The following is a 24,305-nucleotide window of genomic DNA, read 5'->3' on the forward strand; positions in this document are numbered from 1 at the left end:
AAAAAATAGCTTATCAATTATAAATCTAAATTCAAATTAAATATAAAAACTTTATGAAAAACACTTTTATGAAAATTTATCAATAATGAATATTCATATACATGATACAAATTAATTTTGATAAAAAACTATTGTACAAAAATTTCCATTTTTGTACAATAATTTTCCCTGACAACTCCCAAATTTTTCCTGACAACTCCCAAATAACTATATATTTAAAAAAAACTCTAAGTTTTCCAGATTTTCCCTAGAATTCATGCTCTAGATTTTTAGGATTTCCAGATTGATTAGCAACCCTGCATACATTACAGCATGACATAAATTTTAAAACTAACCAATTATACTTACTACAACAAATGAGCTTCAAATGCAATTGTATTGAACAAATATTTCATTTCCATAATTTCTTCTTTCTCATGACTACAAGCAGATAAATAATCAAGTGTGTGTTTAATAAGATGATACTTTAAAATTTCAACCTACATTCTTACTAAAGCAGAAATTACAAAAAAATAAATTTTTTCCTCCTAACATAAATTTTGCGTTAAATATATTTAATTTATGTAAATTTGAATTTGTTTTCTGAAAATAAATAATGAAACTCCATTATAACTCCATTAAATATTCCACAAATTACATCCGCATTATTTTTTGGTTCTTTTAATTATTCAAAAATACACTGTTTTACAAAAAGTTATATGTCAACATCTAAAAAACCAAAAAAAAGAATTTAACAAAAAGTATAACATTAAAAAAGTTAAATTTTTTATATTCAATATAAAGCCTTGCAAGAAATTTTTGTCTAAACTAAACTTAATTTTTTTACTGTTGTCAGAACACTTGAAGAAATAGGTGTCTATAAATCTAAAAATTTATGTGTTTCTTTATCTTTATATGTGTTCTTATTTCTATATGAATACTCATATACTTGTATAGACCTTGATGCAGTCTTGAACTTAGAAAAATAATATTTATTTAAAAAACAATTCCATATGAACTGGACATTTAAATATCTGTGAAAAGCTATAAATATTACAAAATATGTTGTTGTAATTATATACTGTTTTAAAAATACAATACACAATACTTCATTGAAACAATTATAGATGACAACTGTTAACATTTTGATGTGTAATCTTTTAATTTCAAGACTTCAGAGATCTTGCTTCACATTGAATTACACACATTTTGACACAATTCTAGTATTATCTCTTGCAACAAGGCATGCTCAATTATATCTTTAAGTGCATCAATTGTTGTTGCTCTTACAAGGGTAACTCTGGTTTTCATTATGTGACACAGATTTTCAATAATTTAAATAGGGAGAATTTGGAGGTAAAGGGAGTGATGAATGTTGATAAATAGCAATAAATATATATATATATATATATATATATATATATATATATATATATATATATATATATTTATATATATATATTTATATATATATATATGTGTGTGTGTGTGTATAAATATATATATATATATGTATAAATATTAATATTTATATATACATATATATATATATATAAATATATACATATATAAATATTTATACATATATATTATATATATGTATATATATATATATATATATATATATATATATATATGTATAAATATTTATATATGTATATAAATTTTTATATATATATATATATATATATATATATATATATATATATATAAATATTTATACACATATATATAAAATATACATATATATATAAAATATACATATATATAGATATATATATATATATATATATATATATATATATATATATATATATATATATATATATATATATATATATATATATATATATATATATATATATAATATAGGGTCATTTCGGATAAAGCGAGCCGGTCGCCTAAATATTGCAATTTTACGAAATCAAATTATGCTTTCGATTTATAACAATTTATTTAATATTAGTTATTCATTTTAAAGTCTAATAATCATTTTAAAAACAGTTGCTAAGCAATTATTTTCGCGGTGGTATAATTATAATCATTCGAGTAGTAACAAAACGTTTTTTCGCTTTAAGACCTTATATTTTGTTTAGCTTCAATTAAGAAAAGTGAGTATTTCATATTTGACACTATTTATAGTAAATATGATTGTAACATTAGTAATATGAGAAACTATTTCAAAAAATACAGTGTTGATATATATTTGAGCGATGATAAAGTTTTTTAATCGAATTTTCAACCTGGCTCGGTTTTGCATAACTGTTAGATAAACCGAGCCAAGGGCATTCAGGTAAACTGAGCCATTGGATTCTCAGCCCAATATGTTGTCAAATATTGAAAATTCTTGTTTGCCACTGCGATCGAGTATTGAACAGCCACCTGTACCTAATGCAGCTATGAATTTGCAGTTGATTTCTGTGACCGAATCCGTTGACATAATTAATCTGAATGAAATGCAATTGCCAGATATTTCAAATAGTTCTAGTGCTAAACTTGTTGATACAGCTAATAAAGATAATATTAATGCATCTAATTCTAATACTCGCCTAGATAAGCAGCATGAGCAACATGTCAATACTGATATTGCAATTGTGTCAATTGAACAAGCAGACCTCGATGTGTCTTTTGAAAACTTGATGCCAGTGCCACACACAGATCGACCACAAAGCAGTCGGCCACGTAAGAAACCACCATCTTATGAATTGACATCAGAAGAAAATGTAGCATTTATTCAAGAAAGAACCAAACCAATAACAAAAAAAGCAGCTAAAGAGAAAGAGACCACCAAAGAAAAGAAACAGAAGAAAACTGTTAAACAGAAGGTTATAAAGAAAAAGAAAGAATCCAAAAAGAAAAGAAACAAAAAGAAGAGGACATTTGCAAATATTGTGGGTTTGCATATGGTGAAGCAACTGATCCTCTCATTGATGATGAATGGATTGAGTGTGACGCGTGCCGTGATTGGTTACATGAGAGCTGTATCGAAATAACTGTGCGTGGACAACTATGTGCTGATTGTGTTCAAACAACAACTAAGTAAATTAACTCTAGTTAAGACTTGATATTTTGCATTTTGTACTGCATCATTTATCTGCAGCTTTAGCAGTATTATTTTTATTAGACTAGTTGCTGACATTTTTATATTGCTTTTGTTCTTTAAATTTTTTGCATTGTATGCATTTGAGGTTAATGTTTGCAAACTTTTAATACCAGTTTACTATATCGTAGGTAATAAAGTTAATATTAATATAGTAAATATTATTTGTAATAATACTTCTAATTTTGTAAATTTTTGTCTGAAATAAAAGCTAAATGGCTCACTTTAGAATAATCATATAAGCTATTGGCTCGCTTTACCAATAATGGTGGCTTACTTTATAAATTTGTTAATATAAAGCGAGCCTTTCCTATGTATCATATATAGTTTACTTGGCTCACTTTATATAAGTGTGGCTCACTTTACATTATATCATAGTTTAGGTATCTGTTATAGAGTTTTCTAGTACAAGAAGTATTAAGATATCTCACATAGTTATTAATACACACTGATTTTAGTTTTATTGGCTCGCTTTATCCGAAATGACCCTACATATATATATATAAAATATACATATATATATATATATATATATATATATATATATATTTTTTTAGATTATTCGCCTCCCCAAGGCCCGAGGGGGCCACTACAGTGGAGGAGGCTACTCATTTTTATTTTTTTATTTTTTTTTGTGTGTGTTTTTTTGTTGTTTTTTTTTAATTTTTTTTTTAGTTGTATTTGTGGTGCAACCCTCTCTCAACTCCTAAACTCTGAAACACGAACCTTGCCGAGCAAGGCCGCTGCGCGGAGAAACTAAGTTGATATGTATATATATATATATATATATACATATATATATTATATATGTATAAACAACTATATACATGTATATATATATACATATATATATAAATATATATATATATATATATATATATATATATATATATATATATATAAATATATATATATATATATATATATATATTTTTTATAAATTTATGTACTGTCATTTCTTTTTATAAAGATTATAAAAAAATTTTAAGAAATCATAAAAGTAAAAGTTCCTAATAATAAACCTTCACCTGTTGATGTATATCGATTTCCACTACGTATGTAATAACCATCACCTACAGAACTTCCTTTACTCCATGGTCATTTGCAGCTGTCATTTTAACTGCTGTTCCATTTTTTTCCTGTACACAATACCTCTTCCAGCAATTTTATCAATCAAAGCTGATCCAGCTACTGAACCTACTCCTGCTAATAAACCTGTTGTAAGAGCTGGAGCAACGCTTGATAATAGAAATCTTCCAGCTGTACCAAGTCAAGGTAAAAGTGCTCCAAGAAATCCACCCTTTATTTTAGAATTGTAAATGAGTTACGCTTTACTTAAATCAATTATTACACCAGTACTATTTTCATATGCTTTCTTAATTTTATTCAATTGCCTTTTTGTTACAGCTAATGCATTATTACCATTAACGAATGGGCTAATTTAATTCTAGCTTCTTCACCAATTGTTTTTTTAATTTTTTTCAATTTCTCCGAAATATTTATTTTAATATTAGTATATTTACTCATTTTTATATAGATATAAAGTAATTTTTTTTTAAATTACGAAAAATTCAATTTATATACTTCATATATTAAATAATTCTCTTACATTAAATACTTCTCTCTAATATGAACTGTGATATTTACTTCTTCTAGACGTAAATCTAAAAGATTTCCATTTTGATCGATCAGTTTATTTTCCATTCTTGATATTTTATTTAGTATTACTGGTAAATAAATTAAGGGGTTCTGCTTTTCAACAATTTTATATCCAGGACCTACATCTGGAAAAATTGAATATATAACGTTACCACTTCCTCCATTTACATACGATGATCCTATTATATTTCTTGTTACTCTTATACTATTAACACTTAATATGTCTACAATATTTTCTGATTCATGATAACCTGATGAACATACTTGACTATTAAAACCAAAAACAGTTCTAACTGAATTTGAAGTTGTAAAATCAACTTTATAACCAGCTGCAATAGTCAAAGCTGCACTTAATGTATTATTATTATTTCCTCCAATTGTAATATTTGCAACTCCTGAACTTGCATCGCTGTTTCCTTTCATAATCAATTGAATATATTTATTTATATCATTAAGTTCATAACATCCATCTGGAATGTTTATATCCTTCCAAGTTGATCCATTATCTAATCTATATCTAAAATTGTTGTTTGAAGAACTAATATTAGGAAAACTGTAATATGTCTGTAAACTAACTAAAGCCATTTCATATTTTCTGTCTTCTTTATTTTCCATAGTCTTTATTAGAAGATAGATCTATAATAACAAATCCATGAGGCTCTGACCAAGCTTTCTTACAAAAATTTTTAAACTCATCTTTTGACATATCACTTGAAACATGATCATTGTAAATGTGATTTAAATTCTTTGAATCTTGTGGAAATAAGCAAATCAAATTTTTATTTTCTCATATAGTTTGCCTAAGTAACATAAAATAATTTTGTGCAAGATAGAAACAATCTACATTACTATGTCTTCCTCTTATATAATATTTTTCACACTTATTTTGCTTTGTTAATTATAAATCATCAAATATCATCAAATCATTCTTATGAATATGAAGATCTTGAGGATCTGGTACATCTTCTGCTGTTTCAAAAAACTTACACTCCATATCTGTTTTCTCATTTAAATTTTTTGAAATGTCTTCAATTATAAGCTCAGGGTTTGCATTTAATTTTTTTATTTGGTCTTGTAGCTTGAATAGTTCAAGAATAATTTCTTTTGGTAATTTTTTCTAAAAAGATGGTTTTAATATTTTGTATTCTGGTTGAAAAAGAGATTTTCCAAAAACTTGTAAATTATTATAGTCTAACCAACCTGGTTTAAAAGTAAATTCAATAATAAAATAGTTTTTCCACAACCCGACTTTCCAACAATAATTCCTTTTATACTCTTAGGTAACAACTTATTATTATTTCTCTTATTGTTATTCGCATTCCATGACAAATCTATAATATCCATTTTTATATATTTAAGATTTTTATTTTTTGTATATAAATATTTCTTTATATATAAAAATGTACTGTGTTAAATGTAGAAACAAAACAAATACACTAAACTTGCAAAATGTTGTGAGTAAAAGCAATAGAAATATGCAAAGTGGAACTTGCGCTATTTGTGGAAAAACAAAAACTCAATTTGTATTATCAAAAACAGGAGGAGATTTAGTGATTTCGATTAACTCAGCAACAAATAAAAACTACCATGGTCAAAGTTTCCAGGTGAAATGCATATACCTGGAATGAACTTTGCAGGTCCTGGTACTAATTTAGATGAACAATTAACTTCTACTGACACATATAAAGAACGGAGTAAATCTATAGATAGAGTTGATAATGCAGCTGACCATCACCATCTTGCTAGAACACTTCGATGACACAGCAAAAAGAAATTTAGCTGATAAAATTATGATAGAAGATATGGATTCTATAAAAAATCTTACAGTACATGAAAGAATTGAAAGAGGTATTATATCATCTAAAGCAAAGTTTGGGATGGGTGTTGAAACTACTCAAAAAAATACAAACGATCAGTAAAAAAGAAGAGCATAAAGAAGTAAATCTTTTAAGTCTGGACTACAAACTTGCAAACGAAAATCATAGACCCGTTGAAAGAAAGTGTCAAAAAATGTGGAATAAGGCTTAAAGTTTTATAATAAGCATGTTAAAGCGCTAGGTGTTGAGTTATATTCAACTGAAAATGAAGAAAAAAGTTGCGTAGTTGAACGTTGGAATAGAACAATGAAAGATAAAATGTTTAAGTACTTTTCAGCTAATTCTACTAGAAAATATATTGACGTTTTAGATGAAATGGTAAATAAATACAACAACACAAAGCATTCTTCAATTAAAAATGACACCCATTGAAGCTAGCGATAAAAAAAATGAAAATTGTTTTGGTTAAATCTAAATAGAAATGTACGATCAGAGTCTGAAAGATCTAAGTTTTCAATTGGTGATAGAGTTAGGATAGCTAAAAAAAAATGAACGTTTGAAAAAGGATACACACCGAGATGGACTGGAGAAGTTTTTACAGTTTCACAGATTCAGTTCACAGATCCACCAACGTATAAAATAACTGACGATAAGAGTGAATAAGAAATAAAGAAATTCAAGGTACTTTTTATGAACAAGAAATGCAAAAAACTAAACAAAACGTATTTAGGATTGAAAAAGTTATTCGTAAACTTAAAAACAAATCATTAGTAAAGTGGTATGGATATCCTGAATTGTTCAACTCATGGGTTGATAATAAAGAATTGATAAGTTTGAAAAATTTTTTGAATTTACATGGATCCAAAAAATCTAAAAATTGATTTAAAAGTATAAAAAATAGCTCATAGTTTGTAACCATAATATATTATTATATTAATATATTATTTTAGCTCATAAATTATAGTTAAGATTATAGTTATATTAGGTTAAGAAATTATGGTTAGTATAATGATTGAAAAAAAAAAAGTGCTGGAATGCCCTTTTTATACTACTATAGGGTCATAGGGAAATGTTACTTAAAAGATGTCTTGCAGATAGTTGTTAATATATTTACTTGTTTGCTTCCAAATTCAGGCCACACATGAAGCAATTATGAGTCAACTCAAAACTTTGCTGAAATAAGATTGGATATTCATATACTTTTTAACTGATGTGATTTAATTTACACCTTTATATAACTTATATGTATAATCATTGTTTGTAACTCTGTTTTTTTTCCTTTATTAAAAGTATTTGTGTTTGATGAGTTATATGAAACTAAACAGCCTGCTTTTTTGAATGGTGTTTCAATTTTAGGTTTCTATTTTGATCATGTGTAATTTAGTTTGTCTGGCAATCAATGCTGTAGATTATTGCATAAAAATTTTTAAGATATTTATATATTCATTCAAGTTTACCATATGTTTTTGCTAATTTTTTAATAAGTTAACAAAAGATGTAGAATTTAACAATATATTTTATGCGATACATAATTTTTAATATGCTAAAAATGTTGTTACTATCCAAAATGGGCATATTTTGGTTGTTTATATTACTTTGTATTTATTCAAAAAAATAAACATGTATTTTTGGTTTTAGATTTTTATAGCACTTTATTTTATCTAAAATATAATTGTAAATTAATGTTATAATTCTTATATTTAGTTTGTATCTTATTATGATTTTTATAATACTTAGATTAGTTTTTTTTAATAAAACAAATACATTATACTGCTAATGCTTTACTTAACAATCTTATGAATTTTTCTGTATTTTTAGTTCGGGTATACATATATATTGAACATACATTTTATAGAAGGTTTTACAAAAAAGCATTTTTCTAGGGGTAAATGAAAAATGATAAATTTTTATTTTGAAATATATGTATTAGATTGGTTTCATTAATCTTGGTAAATATTAATAAAGGATAGAGTCAAAAATGAAATCCTGTTATTTTTTTAATTGCAGTTTTAATATCTAAACTGAAAAAATGTTTTTAACTCTTTAAAAATTCAGCAGAATTTCAGTTTACCTATAAAAGTATTTTGAGCAGCACATTGTAGTATTGCTTATTGGTTATTCAGTGAATTATTTGTCACTGCTGCCAAAAGTGGCTAGTCAATGGCAAGCCACTAAAACAATTGTTGGTGTATATGCAAATTCAAACTGATAATAAATTTACAGTTATTCAAAAAAAATCATTTTTCAAACAAAATTGTGGTATTTTATTTTCTGTATTCCTTACGGGATCTCTGAGCACTATACAAGTTGTGTTAATATGTTTTGAGTTTATTAAACTTTTCTACAAGATTTTGAGTTCATAAAAAAAAGACTTGTTGATGATGATACATTTAAAAAAATATTATGAAAAAAATGTTTGATTCTTATCCAAATAAATAAAGTTTAGCTTGAATAAAAATAACTATCAATATTTTAAAATATAATTTTCATGGTAGTATAAACTTTATAGAAAATAATAGACAAGAAAAAGTGAAAGTAATGTTTTATTTTTTTGAAAAAAAAACAAGTCATTGTTTTCACTCATTATAACTAAAACTAAATTTGATGCAGAATATATAATAACCAATGTCTTTATTTTTATGAAAAAAAAAATCTTGGTTAATTCTTTTTCTTCATAAATTTTTGTCCCTGATACCGCCATGCTTTACTTATTTCTCTGCATGGCGACCTTGTTTGTCTAGATTCATGTTATATCTGAATGTTTTTAATACTAGGAAACATTTTAATTTAAAAACATCATCCCTGAAGATAAAAAATAAAATTACAGTTTAAAACACGTTGCATGTTCGCTTTTATTATGGCTTTTCTCAGTTTCTGCCAGCAATGTTAAGTTTTATTTAGAAACCTCTGCTTATGGTTTTACTAAGCAAATGATTGATAGGATTTAAATCAGATATATTGCCTGGCCCAAAGGCAAGAGCATTAGTGCATTTCTTTTGAGCCTTGTCTAACATGTTTTGCTCGTTGCCAAGTTGCCCTGTTGTGCATGAAAGAATCACACTTTCTAACTAGAATCCAGTTAGAAACTTTGCAATTGTAATTTAAATATTTTGCAGAATTGGCTGTTACTTTTTTGAAAACCTGACTACCAGAGTGTTTATTGGCAGTAGTTTCACCCTCATAATTATTGCACATAAATTTAACATAAGTTAAAGGTCGGCATACGATGACTTTTTGTGTCATTGTGGTTAGAAACCTCTCTCAACTCTTTACCTCTGAAACACCTAACTTAACAAAGAAGACTGCTACTTGGCAAAACATGTTAGCGCAGTACTGCAAAGTTTGAAGTTAAGAATTAAATATATACTTTAAATGTTTGTATGTAAAATATGTATAAGGGTATAATTTTGACAATAAAAACATCATGTTATATTTTACTTTTATAGAATTTTGAGTTTTAGTATTTGTGAAACAATTTAAAGCTGAAAAAAGTTATGTTGTTATGAAGAAAAGATTTGTAACATATAAATGAAAAAATTTTTTTTTATAAATTAATGTTTTATTTGTATTACTTACATAAAAACTTATTTTTAAAGTTTTTGTTTGTAAAGAGAACTTTATTATATTATTTAGAGACTTCGAATTCACCAGAAATATGTTTAGCATTTTCTGCCAGTAAAGGTAATTTTAATATTTGGTTTATCTAAATTTACTGAACATTTTACTATATTCTTAAAATATTTGCTACAATTCGGTTTCAATGTACTTTATTTGTATAAAATGTATTAGAAAAGTGTGTTGAATATTGAGAATAGAACCTTCATTAAAGATTCTCTTATATCTTCGAATAAAATGAATTATTTTTTAAAAAAAAAACTTTTGTTTTATTAATATCATTTCATTAACATTAACACTTGATGAGTCACATAAAAAAGTCACATCATGACACGAGTCCCGTCACATAAAAAATGATAAAAAAAAGTGCACCAAATTTTTAATAAAAGATTTTTTTTTTCTGTTTTCTTAATTTTTTGAATAGTATCTTATTAGTATACAAATCTTTTTTACATATTAAAACATTAATTTTAGAAATATATTTTATTACAGTGTTGTTGTTATAACATACTTTAAACTTTTTTTAAGTAAAATAATAGTTTTTTCTTTTAATTAATTCTATAACATTTTCTAACTTCTATAAAATATAAACTTTTATAATTTTTCAAAAAGTATCTGTTTTTATGTAAGCTAATTATCATTCAATAATTGTTTAACTTCATTCAGTTGCATTTTTATATGTAAATTTATTTAACAACTGTCATGTTTATCTAAGTTAAGTGAATTTACTCAAGTGCTCCAAAAATTATTATTCGCCTAGTTTTTTCTTATTGATGTTTACCATTTCTAACAATTACATAGAATTTTCATTTCCTTTCAGTAATTTCTGCATTTATTTTGTATTGTTTTCTAAACTGTGATTGTAAGATCATTTTTTTTCTGCTTGACCTTATCACTATCTAGGAGCTACCTCATAACAAATGGACTTTATAGTGTAATAGAGTTTCTCAATTAAAGTAACTTTAAATTTTTTAGTTATTTTTTATTCAGCAGGTTCACATAATAAAGAAACCATAGAAAAGAAATTAACAACTGACATTTATTTTTTGTTCATTATTCTGAAAAATCCAAATTAATGCTAATGAAAAGGACCTAACTTTATGTGCTATATTTTTTGAGTGCCATAATATAAATATTAAAATTTGAAAGCAATATTTTATTAATGATTGGATTCGAATTTCTTTTGTTTTTTAGTTAATTTCCTTTAACCAAGTGGATGCAGTATGACAGTATGTGAACTTAAACTTTCTATCATAATAAGATTCTATCATGATAAGAATCATCCATATTGAATTAATTATATAGCCAATATCTTTAAAACCAATAAACATTTAAATATAAGTATTTGTTTATTAACTCTTGTGTAAACAAGGAATTTAAAAATAAATTTTAAAATAAAGATATCTGTACATATATGCTTATATTTTTCCAATACATGAATAAATTTAAAACTCAAAAAAAAAACAAGAAATAAATTTCAATTTAAATAAAAGTAAGTAAAAAATAAAATAATAAAGTATAAATCTTGTTCTCTAAGTAATAGTCTTAGAATTTTTGTTAAGCATTTCAAAACTTAATAATATTTTTTCAAATTCTTTAGAAAATTAGATAGCTTTTTTCTGATTGACATTGTGCAACAAGAGTATTTACTTTTGCTAAAACATTTACAACAGGAACCCAACATTTGCCTTTTCACCTGGGCTATTTAAATTTTATTCCATTTTGTTGCATAAATTTAATATGAATATCTGAACCATCTGCAATTTCTTGTACAATTCCAATGTACCATTCATTATCATCGGCACATGCAAGATATATTGCAGCATGCAAAACACCTATGCGGTCTGAAGTCTGGTCTGCTTCATTATTAGTTGCATTAACTGTTGTAAAACATGCATCACCTGATATACGTTTCAATTCTAGCTTTCTATCATTACGTGGTTCAAAACAGTGATGTGAACGCATTTCTAGAAATTTTTTAGAAGAATAGTAGCGGTCATCAAGCTTAGCATTATCTATATAATCTGTCATATTAGTTTCAGAAATATTAATGAATTTAATACCTATTATATATTGTCTATTATATTGTCTGCTTCATTATTAGTTGCATTAACTGTTGTAAAACATGCATCACCTGATATACGTTTCATTTCTAGCTTTCTATCATTACGTGGTTCAAAACAGTGATGTGAACGCATTTCTAGAAATTTTTTAGAAGAATAGTAGCGGTCATCAAGCTTAGCATTATCTATATAATCTGTCATATTAGTTTCAGAAATATTAATGAATTTAATACCTATTATATTTTCAGTACACCATTTAAACATTTTACTGACAGTTAATATTTGGTTATTTTACAGGCTAGTCCTTGCTACAAGTCATTTTACGGTCCCACCATTGCCGTCACATGTACTTTTACCATGACTCGTTGCAAAAAAATGCCACTTTGCATTGTACAAATTCCATGGTCTTGAACATGATGACATAGATTGCTAAGAGTTTTATAGTTTTTGTATTGGCCATCACTAAAGTATATATGTCAAATTCTGCAAGACAATTTTTAAATCTTCTGAAACTCTAGCTAAAAATGCCTAAACAGCATAAACATCATGTTGCATATAGTCAGATATTTTTCAATAGTTTTTTGGCTTTTGGAGTTTGTTTTCAAAATCTTTGTTATATAGAAGAAATGGATGTAGTATTGTTTGGCTATTATTCCAATGAAATCTATGGACTGCATCTTGTGCTATAAAACTATAATTTTCTGCAAAATCAAGCAAAATAATAATTTTGTTTTGTTGAAGGTTTTCTTTTAGAATTTGAAGGAGGAATATAGGCTCATCTTTGAAATAAAATAGTGTTATTAAGTTTTTATTTGAAGAGACAATATCTTCAAGAAACACCTCTAATGGAGTTTCTAAAGTTACCAAACTAATACTGTTCTCCTTTTTAAGCACTGTTTGTACAGCACTATATCCTCATATTTAAAACCATGTTGATTGAAGATATCACTTATATACAGTTTTAAGTTTTCTACATTAGGGCAGTCACAACTATGAAGTATACAGCTGCGATTCTCAATGTCACATGCTGTTTTTGATAAGGTTCTTTATAAGTAATCAACTTTAAATTTCGTTGTACCTAACAGTCACAAACTGTATGCACACCAGATGCACTATCTACTGTTATACACCATTTTGGACAAAAAGCGACAAAACTTTAAAAATCCTTTTTTTTTTCCTGTTATTAAAAATTCTTAATGTAGCTCTTAAAGATTTATAAGTAATAATCGCTTTTGGATTTGTTGCTTTTGACTATAGATTTTAACTGAAACAAGCTCAAGTTTGAAACTAATAACAAATGCAATGTGCAACGTGACGACAACGAAGTTTTGTTTACGTTGGGATTTAATTGAATCATCGATGTTGGAATCCAATTCTATATCTAAAAGTGCCTTTCTAACACAATAATTTTTTTTAATTTCAACTTCACAAATTGGTCTAGCATAACAATCAAGATATTCCACCGGGTTTTGCAATCCATGATTAAATGGTCATCCAAAAGAAATTTTTACGTACTTTCGTAAACATTTTTTTTTGTTTTAGTTTTTATTTAATATATTTCAATTATGTAGTTTTTATTTATAGAATATATAAAATATTTATAAATATAAAATAATATAGTTTACATTTATAAAATGTTTACTTGCAGAGAAAAAAAAGTGGCTACTTGTAGAAATTTAGTGACTATATATTTTACTAGACTAAAGTGGGTATTATTGTTGTTATTGATGAAATTGTTTAATTGGTAAGTATTTTTGTTCGGAGGATCAATTTAATCAACTTTTTCGAGTATTGTATTCCGAGTTTTAGTATGTTTTGAGAATTGTGTGTTAATAGTTTCTCGTCTTTCGAATATTGTGTTTTAATTAACTTCTATTGCGTGTAATTTTAAACTTAAAAATATTTGTTATACATCAGCACCATAGTCCTTAGCGTCTATCAACTGAGTTTCGCTTTGGATTTTATGTCCAGTTATAAATTTGTTTAAATTCTCAGTTATTTTCGGGTGTTAAACATCCAAATCTTCAGTGTTTACAAAATTACTCTTTTTCTTATTTTTAAATCATCTCAAAGTTCGTTCTGCAGTTTTAATAATTTTTTTTGTTTTTCAGTTTTAATTAATTTCTTCTCTTAATCGACTCAAATTCATTTTCTTCTTCAATCGTCTCAAGTTCTCGACAAACAATTAAGACGAAGATATTGAAAAATTGCTGTTTTAACCAACGTGTTCCGGTCTGATAATTTATTTATTTATTTTTATTTATATGTATAAACATACATATATAAATACACACACTTACATACATACATATATATACATATACATACATTTAGTATATATATTATTGTATATATAATTTTTTTTTTAATTTACATTTATAAATATTTGAATTTTTATACTTTTAATAAATTATAATAAACAATATAATTACCATATCAACAATAATAAAAATAAAAATAACAAAAAAGAAATAAGTAGACTAATTTAAATAAAAACTTTTCATTTTTTTTAGGAACCTTTTAAACATTTTTACAATTTTTCCTGACTTCAATTATAACGGTTCCAAAATTTGGTGCTTAATTTTAACTTCAGATGTTTCATTAATTATCAATGAATCAATTGAATGACAAATGTAATCTTCCTCTTCAGAAATTTTTTTCTTCTTTGAATAACGATAACAAACGTTAATTTAATAAACCTTATGTATTTTGATAACTTCATTTATTAAACAGACTTTAAGTAAATATTTTTGTCATTTAATAAACTTTGTTAATTTTGTAGTTCAATTACCCGATGTTAAAAAAACTTTAGTAAACCACGCACACATTTGTAATTAAATTGAGTGGATATAAAAATGGAATTAAAATCACGGACACATTTGGAATTAGAATGAATTAGAAAATTCAAAATAAAATTGTATGGTATACCTTCTATTAAAATTTTTAATGTTCCTATCAGCAAACGCTAAAAAATTTTTTATTTTCAATAATATATTAGTTTTACAGAGCCGTAACCACCGGGGATGAAGGGAAGAAGGATTGAAGGAAGATATATTTTTAACAGATATATTTTCATTTATGCAAAAATATGTTTCAAGACATTCTATATCTTTCATTTCCTTTAGAATTTTTTTTCTTCTACCGAATCAATACTTTTATGACTTCGTTTTAATATTGATAGTGGTTGTTAAATGGTGTCAACGTTTTGTCGTATTATTTTTATACTAGATTTTATTGCAAAAAATGCGCTTAACGTGCGTAACGTAATGATATTCTGTAACAATCAGACTAGTACCATAGTAGCTTACGTTATTAAGAAATTATTTATTTTCACACGATCTGCAAAAATAACTATTTATCAAGAACAATGAGTTTGCAACGCGTGCAAATTTTTTTATTTTTTAAAGCTAATATTTGAAATCCCAAAAGTGTCTAATAAAATAAAAGCAAATGTAAAAGTTGCTTTTTAACTAATCATGATGTGGTTTTAGTCAAAGAATTTTTATTTTTATACTTTTTAAAATCCCGAAGCAGCGAAATTTACGAACTGTTTTGGGAACGTGCTATGAAATGGAAAACCCAGGTTGGTGTCGCTAACCCTAAACTCTCAAGAAAAAGGAAAATGCCAGATTATTTATAAACAACTCTTAACCCAGAAAAAACCTATCATCTTCATGGTTACATATCATCTCCATGGTTCTCCAAAATAACATTATCGCCAATTGTATTTTGAAGCTTTCGGTCTTATTATCAGTTTTATAAAACAGAGGCTTGATCAACCTGATGATAAGGTATATATTGATCTTCAGGAAGTTCTCCTCAAGTCAATAAAAAGGGAAAGTTGGGAAAACCTTTTGCAATCAGTTTATCACTTTTACTGTCAAGACATTTGCTAAAACACAAATTTCCCTTCTACCAAGCGTTGCAACATCATTAGTTTACGATATCAAAAAACTCACTATCAAAGATCTCATCTTGTTTTTCAAGAGTTTGGATCACTCTAAAAGAGCTTTACTTACCGAAGTTGTAAAGATTGCTAAGATCATTAAATATCCATTATAAATGTATATTTAGTGACCCTAATAATAAAACTTTTCGTTACCCCTTCCCTCCTTTAAAAATACCATAGGCCTCCCTAATATCAAATTTGTGGTAACGGCTCCGGTTTTAATATCATACTATATGTACATTTATTATATGTTTAATCGTACATATTTTGCTGAAAAGCAATAATGTTATAGTTTGTATTTTTGATAAAATACAGAAAGAGAAAAAACAAAATCAAACAGCAACTATACCAACGCCTTTATTCACATTTTATGATTTTTTAAACTTAAACTTTTTGTACTTTTACTTTTTTTATGACGATCTTGACAAATCCCAGAAAATTTCGGCGACTAATCTCGGGATGTCGGAATGAAAATTTTTACGAAATCCCCGGATTGCCATCCCTAGTTAGGTGTAAATAACGTAAAAATAATATTATTCTGAAGTACATAATACAATCAATAATTCAAATTTCTTCAAAAAAATATACATAACAAACTCAAAATAAATCTATTTGGGAAAACGCTGAATGCTGAACTAAAATGCTGAACTGCTGGCCATCAAAAGAATTATTTTTTGGCTCAAACTTATTTTTAAATGGTAAATTTTTATGTTAAGGTGGAAGTTTTATATCAAAAACTTTTAGTAGCTTTTATTCTCTTTTTACATAAAAGCATTCTGAGGTACACAAACAATATCAAATTTTTTAAAAAAGAGGGTACACAAACAATATCTCAAATTTTTTAAAAAAGAAGGTAAACAAGAAAATTCTTTTTCATAAAGGGACTCAAATCTTATGTCAAAAGCAAAATTAAAGTTCACGAAAAAATCCATTTACTTGAAGACAGCAATGGATCGGTGACCGATAACATATTTAACATATGTAAGACACTCAATGATTATTTTTATACTGTATTTGAAGTAGAGCTGCAAGGACCGCCACCTAATTTTTTAAACCGATCTCCAGCCACTTCCGACAAAGGAGTTGATTTTATCACTAATGAAATAGTCAAAAATAGATTGCTGAAACTTGATTCTTCAAAAGCAACAGGTCTTGATGAAATTCATGCTAGAGTCTTGAAAAACTGCGCAGAAACTTTTTCTGTTTCTTTAACCATGTTATCTAAATCTTCTATTTTAACATCCTTTGTTCCAGATCAATGGAGAAAAGCAGAAGTAACACCTATATTCAAAAAAGGAAGTAAGTTAAAGGCAAGCAACTACCGGCTAGTTTCCCAAACTTCGGTACCTTGTAAGGTGTTAAAAGGTTTAATCCACAATTGTATTATGCAGCACTGTGTCAAAAACAAACTTATTACTCCAGCTCAGCATGGCCTCGTCAAACACAGGGGGTGCAAGACAAACCTGTTAGAACCACGGGATATTGTTACAGATGCCATCAATCAGGGTTTTACAGCAGACGTAATTTATACAGATTTTTCAAAAGCGTTTGATAAGGTAGCACACGTATGACTCTTATATAAACTGAAGTCATATGGCATTCACATTTAAATATATTTAGTTAACATGATGAATATGTACATATTTAAATATATTTAGTTAACATTATGAATATTTCCATATATAAATATATTTAGTTAACATGATGAATATGTACATATTTAAATATATTTAGTTAACATGTCAAAATATAACTGAAGATATAATTTCAACTGAAGAAAGAATCTGACTTTAATTTGGGTTAAATTACTTTTGTTTCACAATTAAAGTATCGTTTTTTTGCAGTCAAAAAACCGAAATAAATCTGTTGAAAAAATAACCCGTTTTACGTGTGCTTCTTTTTATTATTATTTTTTTATGGATAAAAATATTTATAATAAAAAAATTTGATAATATTGAATGCACTATGCTATGGTAATTATTAAATAAATATTTTCTTAACTAATTTTATAAAATAAATTAAGAAAATATTTATAAATTAAATAACATAAATTTTTCAGTCATAACTTTGCTACGATTTCAGAAAAGTATTTCACCAAAGCAGTATAAATACCTTGTATTTTTATTACGTGTTTTGCAAAAAACGAAAATGGTGAACCATCGGAAAAAAGACAAGTTTTTCGGAAAAAAGACAAGTTTTAAACAAGATCAAAATTTTTTGATACTTCAACAACAAAAACTGTCGTCAAATTTTATTTATCTGATTAAAAATAATCAGATTAAAGTCAAATTTTAATTAAAAAAAAAAACAGTTCTCACTTTTTAATGAGAATACCACCCATGCGGATACATATATTACTTTCAGATCTTCTATTGCTGCGTAGATGCATTAGATTATCTCTAATCATTTAAAAATTGCTTTAATAATCTCCTATGAAAGACTGATCACATATAAACATTTTAGAAGTGAATCTTAGTTTGTCAAATTTTGATACAAAGCTAAAAATAAAACAACAAAAAAGTTTTTTTTCGGTTTGGATTTAAAAAAAAGATTTTTTTTTTTTTTGAGTCTAATTTTGCAATAAAGCTTTTTCTCACTTAAAAACATTAAAAAAAACAACAACTTAAAACGCATAAATATTACAAAAATATATTACAGATTCATTAACATTCAAGTTTGAAAAATAATTAAAGAATCTAACATTGACTACTTCATCCAGTATACAATAGCATCATTAAATTTGGAATATTTTATATCTTTAGTATCATATGTATTTAATAACTAATAGTCTACATTTTCGAGACATCGCAAATCAAAATCAACGGGTGACTTATGCTTTAAATTTTTCTTCTGAATAGATTCCGTTTTTAATGCGTTAAAATTATTTTCGAGATTGTTTTCGTCACCAAAGTTTATGCTTATTTCAACGGATTCGATCTCTTTCTGTTCTATGTAACCCGAATTTATTATGGGACTTTTTTTACTAGGTCCAGAAATAAATGAAGAAGGCGGATGCACAAAATTTCTATTGACAGGGACTAAGATTGCATTATCGCTTGATTTGCTAAAAGATAAAAATAATAACGAATATAATATATGTCATTTTTGTATACTTACATATAGACATGTATGTATGTATGTATGTATGTATGTATGTATGTATGTATGTATGTATGTATGTATGCATGTATACATGTATGTATGTATGTATGTATGTATGTATGTATGTATGTATGTATGTATGTATGTATGTATGTATATATAAATAAACAAGCGTCTTAAAATTGAACTGATTTTTTTAATTTAAATGTTCTCGCAATTTTTTTCCCATTCTCTGATGTCTCCTGATTGCAAATATATATATATATATATATATATATATATATATATATATATATATATATATATATATATATATATATATATATATATATAACATTTTGAGTTCAATTTCAGCAATTTGTAAAGTTCAATTCTTTTGTTATGAATCAAAATTTTGGACATTTTTTATAGATACATAAATATGTCAAAAAATATATACTTCAAGGATTACAAATTATACATATATTTAACTATTTCTTTAAAACAACCCTTAAACGTTTCTTACTGTTGTCTTTAGCCTTCAGCATTAATTTCTTTTGCATATTTCCAGACTTATATTTACCTTCACATTTCTGAATATATCATGTTTCTCTCGGCACTATCATTGAAGCAAATCAATGTTTTATCAAAGTTTGTAAAAACATAAAACAACTTTCTTCTTTCTCCACTGCTCTACTTTACCATCGTAGACTTCTGCCACTTTTAGAAGCAGCAAACTCTGTGAACTTACCTATTGAACTTGCTTATAATTGGTAACTTAGGCTTCCAATCATGATCTATTCAGGAACATTATTCTGCAAAAATGCGATTAAAGTGATCTTTCCAACATTTTTTTCTTCACCTCATGTTCTACCTCCATATCAGCTAGAAATAGCAGTACCAACTGATAGTACAACTGATACACCAACTGTCAAGTACCAGTTATGCCTTTGCATACTGACAACCGATGTGGACCCAAACTTAGGATATTTATACGTGATCCAAAAAGCACTCTTGAAAACAGTAAAATCATTTTTTGCGAGTTTGCAACCAAGTATGACTTTAGAAACCTGAGTTCAAAAAATTTTTAGAAACGGCTAGATTCCAACCAGTTATATTGCAGGTTGCAGCTACTAATGAGGTTTGTGGGCGTATACCTGTATTGGGAAGAAACCAAAGCAGTATAATCTATACAGTACAGATATTTAGCGCTATCATTATCTTTTTATTATAACAACTATTTGCTCTAAATCTTTGATCTGAATCGATTATTAGCTGTGAAATATATCTATCAGCTAAATCTTTAACATTTGAAAAATCAAAAATTAACTTTGATTTGAAATCAGGTCCAGACAAATCAAACGAAATTCAAGCTCATTGAATTTTACTGCATTCATTGTCATTTCAACTTTACCACTTCCATCTTTGCCTCCATAACTTTGCTTCCTCCATCCTCCTGAACCAAATACTTTTATTCTCAGCTGTCTTATAGTGTTCGGTTCACATTTTCTGTAATAAATGTTTCTCTCTTTTCTGATATAGATAAAATTGAATATTCTCCTCTTTGGCTTTCTTAGAGCATGTTAGACTCCTCTTAAAACTCATCTTATAGAAATTGCCAGCACTACAATTCCATTTCAATGATATGAGATGATACAGATTTGTGAACTTATTATTAAACTTTAGTATTTTACCCCTGACACTGGATCCACTATTGATAAATTCTTGAAATCCTACTTTCTTCCATACATCTATTAAAGCAGAAGCAACACATCTCTGAAAATCAGATCCCTGCTCTTATGATTCTGAGGACACACTACCACCAACTTAGTAGATTAAAACTTTATTGATCTAAAAATAAAACAGAGAAGGTACTTATTTGTTTTGCTTCATTGAGTCCATTTTTCTACACTAGAGACTGTCTAATTGTTCAATTGCACCAAGCCTCTGTGAGCAAGGATTCACAGAATAGTCTGTACCAGACTGACCAAATTAACATGGGTATCATCTAGCCTAAAAATATAGGTTATTCAAATCTGCTAGGGGGAAAATGGCAGCAACAGTCATTTAAAATTGTGAGATCCAAAATCTCACTATTTTAATTTTGAAAAAAATGTTAATTAAAAAAAAAAAAAAAAGATTTTATATATTACTAAAACTCATAAAATTTTTTAGTATTACATGTATACTCAGTGGACATTAAAGAATGGGAAAAAGATGAGTGGAAAAAAATTAATATAAAGTACAAAATTAAAAAATATATATATATATATATATATATATTACAATATCATAGATTTATGCATATATTACAATAGACCGTTGAGAGCAGAGTGAGGTTTTATTTGTGTCAATTAAATGAAACTTTTTATATTTAAGAGTATTTATAGTTTACTTCTAGAAAAAAGGTTTTTCAAAATTTGAATAAGATGCTAAGGGCAAAAAATGGACCAAAAAAGGTGCTATGATAATATTCATAAAAATAGTTTCCACCTTTTTAAGGCTTATTATGATTGAAAAGTTTGTAGTAACCCTGGCCAAAAAATTCTTTTCACTTTAGTGAAACTACAACAGTTACTATAATTACTAAAATAGTTGCTATAGTTACTAAACTACTAGTACTATTTTTTTTTAAAAAAAAGTAGAGATTGTGACAAGAGCAGTTCAAATTTAAATGTGTTGACAAGTTAAAAAGAGTTTTTCTTGAGTTTCCTGATCTTGTTCCAATTGTTCAATGTTTGAATGACTTTAAGGTTGCGAAGGATTTTAGTTTTGGTTGAGCGAGTTTATCATGCTAATACTTGGTTATCAAAACGCTATTTTAAAATTTGAATTTCATTTCTATCTGCTGAAGAAACTGCAAACATTTTTTGAAAAAAACTTTCAATAAGTTGGAAAGTAAAAACAAATGTGGAGAATCAATTCATTCCAAATTCAAACAAACAACAGGTTTTACTATGTTAGAAAATTTCTTTAGTAATTGGTTTTTACAGTAGAAGAGTTAGTAATACTTAGTTGGATTATGTTCCATATGTTGCTTATATTTTAATTGTAAATATTTTTATGTTAATTAATGTTTTAAACTTTATTCAATTCAAATATGATTGAGAAATAAAAAAAGAAACAAGAATTTTATATTTTTACTAAATCCTGGGGTACCTGTATCAGCTTAAACTTAATGCTCTATAATATATGCTCTATAGAAATTAAAAAATAAATAAAAATTAATAAAAAATTGTCAAATGGGTATGGAGGCCCTCAATCTTCCTTTTTGCCTCTTTTTAAAAGCAAACTTTTTTATTAATAATAAACAAGTAATCTTAGTTAAAAATTGTTTAATTTAATCAACACAACATAAAACCTGATGGTCTCTTTGGTCCACTGTGATATACATCTATACATAAATACATATATATGTATATATATATGTATGTATGTAAAGATATATATATAGATATGTATGTATTTATAGATGTATATATATATATATATATATATATATATATATATATATATATATATATATATATATATATATATAATTATTATATAATATAATGAATAATAAATCAATAAATACTATCAATATAATAATGAATAAATAAAAAAAATAATATAAATAAAAAAATGAAAACAAACCGTTTAAAGCTTTTACATTTAAATAAAACCTACCGCCATGTTGTTCTTGACAGATATATCATACTGAAATCTAAATGCGAAGCAAAGAAAAAATTCTAGGGTATTTGGGGAAGGGAAATATGTTGTAAAAGTGTCGCAAAAGTGAATCATTTATTTTCTAACTAGTTCTTTGCTATTTTTTTGTTTCGAAAACAAAATTTATTAACAAAATTATTAAAGAAAGAATTAACAAAATATATTATAAAATTTTCTACTTTTAAAGGATATTTGGTTCACACAACTCGATATATTTCCAGTATCACTGCATAGCTATTTTATTTGAAAAAAACATATAGGGCAAATAGTCATATTTCGAGCAGCATCAAATTTAAGAATAATAGTTAGTTAAATCAAAATAAACACAGAAGTATTTTCAAATTGGTTTTGAAGTTTTTTTTGCTGTTTACACAAATTCACTCTAAACAAGCCATTATTTGACAAGTTACTCAGAAAGTTGACTAAAAAAGATGGTTAAATATCAAAAAAGCAGTTAACAGATGACCCAATGAGATTTGCTGAAGTTCAAAAAAAAAAAGAAAAATTAGATAAAAAAATTTTAGAGTACAAAAGAATGTGAAAAGATGAATTTATAGAACTAAACAAATAACCAGAATTTTGTTTGATGAAACAAGAGATGATTGATTGTTTGAGCAGAAACCATTTTTTGAAAAAAAAAGAAGAGATGCAACATGGCAACAATGAGATGGAGTTTCAAATATTCGGCTGCTAGAGCTTGCTTAACTAAGCTTCTTTGTGTTTTCGCACATAGTCTAACAGAGAAATTTTGTTTTGGTTTTACAAAAAATCTTTTTTTACATTCAAAAATTTCTCTTTTGTTAAGCAGACACAGTTCCTTGGCCTAAAGCTTGGGGACACTAAAAGATTGAAAACTGATAATAAAGCTTTTAATGTGGACTTTACTAGTCCGAAAAGATTGTTTTGAAAAAACCTTACATGCTATAAAAAGTTTGAAATTGTCCTATAAAGTCCTACATACAAAATAAAGGTTTTTATATTGCACTGGATACTCTAATTAGTTTAGAGTCTCCTGAGGCTACAACTGATCCTAAAGCAGGTTCTCATAAAATGTTTGGTACAAATAACATTTTCCCCCCTTATATATACTTACTTCCTAAAGACCGAGGATGACAAAAGATTTTTAAAAAAGCTACAAAATATTTGTAGTTTCTGTAAATTTTATTGCAACCCTTTTTTGACTCTACAACCCTGATATTTTGACAAACAATTCTAAATACGAAAACTTTAAATGTTGTGTATTGTAAATCTGAAACACAAACTTTGAAAAACAACTGTAAACATGATAACTGAATGTAGTGTAATAAAATGTAATTCTGAAACATAAA

At 26.3% G+C, this 24,305-nt stretch overlaps 3 protein-coding genes across 6 annotated transcripts in view; 1 reads left to right on the forward strand and 2 right to left on the reverse strand.

Annotated features, from left to right (window-relative positions):
• The window catches only part of LOC100209604 (thioredoxin domain-containing protein 16), a 51,095-nt gene extending 50,673 nt beyond the window's left edge, over positions 1-422 (reverse strand). The window contains exon 1 of the mRNA XM_065788375.1: positions 349-422. Within this exon, the coding sequence (XP_065644447.1) occupies positions 349-401 (53 nt within the window). The 5' untranslated portion in view covers positions 402-422. The remainder of the gene's footprint in view (positions 1-348) is intronic.
• A 12,335-nt stretch (positions 423-12,757) lies between these two features.
• Positions 12,758-17,970, forward strand: LOC136074461 (uncharacterized). The gene is made up of 3 exons (XM_065786781.1): positions 12,758-12,868; positions 17,064-17,747; positions 17,917-17,970. The coding sequence occupies exons 1-3, from the start codon at positions 12,758-12,760 to the stop codon at positions 17,968-17,970; spliced, it is 849 nt and encodes a 282-aa protein (XP_065642853.1).
• Positions 17,971-18,805: 835 nt separating this feature from the next.
• The window catches only part of LOC101237007 (hemicentin-1), a 96,338-nt gene continuing 90,838 nt past the window's right edge, over positions 18,806-24,305 (reverse strand). For 2 of the 4 annotated variants that reach the window (XM_065788379.1, XM_065788381.1), the window contains exons 20-21: positions 22,936-22,972; positions 18,806-19,246 (exon numbers count right to left, since the gene is read on the reverse strand). In XM_065788379.1, the coding sequence (XP_065644451.1) occupies positions 19,232-19,246; positions 22,936-22,972 (52 nt within the window). In that variant the 3' untranslated portion in view covers positions 18,806-19,231. The remainder of the gene's footprint in view (positions 19,247-22,935; positions 22,973-24,305) is intronic. The other 2 variants (XM_065788377.1, XM_065788378.1) reach the window with 1 other exon arrangement.

The sequence above is a fragment of the Hydra vulgaris genome, chromosome 01 (assembly GCF_038396675.1).
Source record: "Hydra vulgaris chromosome 01, alternate assembly HydraT2T_AEP".
Taxonomy (NCBI): domain Eukaryota; kingdom Metazoa; phylum Cnidaria; class Hydrozoa; order Anthoathecata; family Hydridae; genus Hydra; species Hydra vulgaris.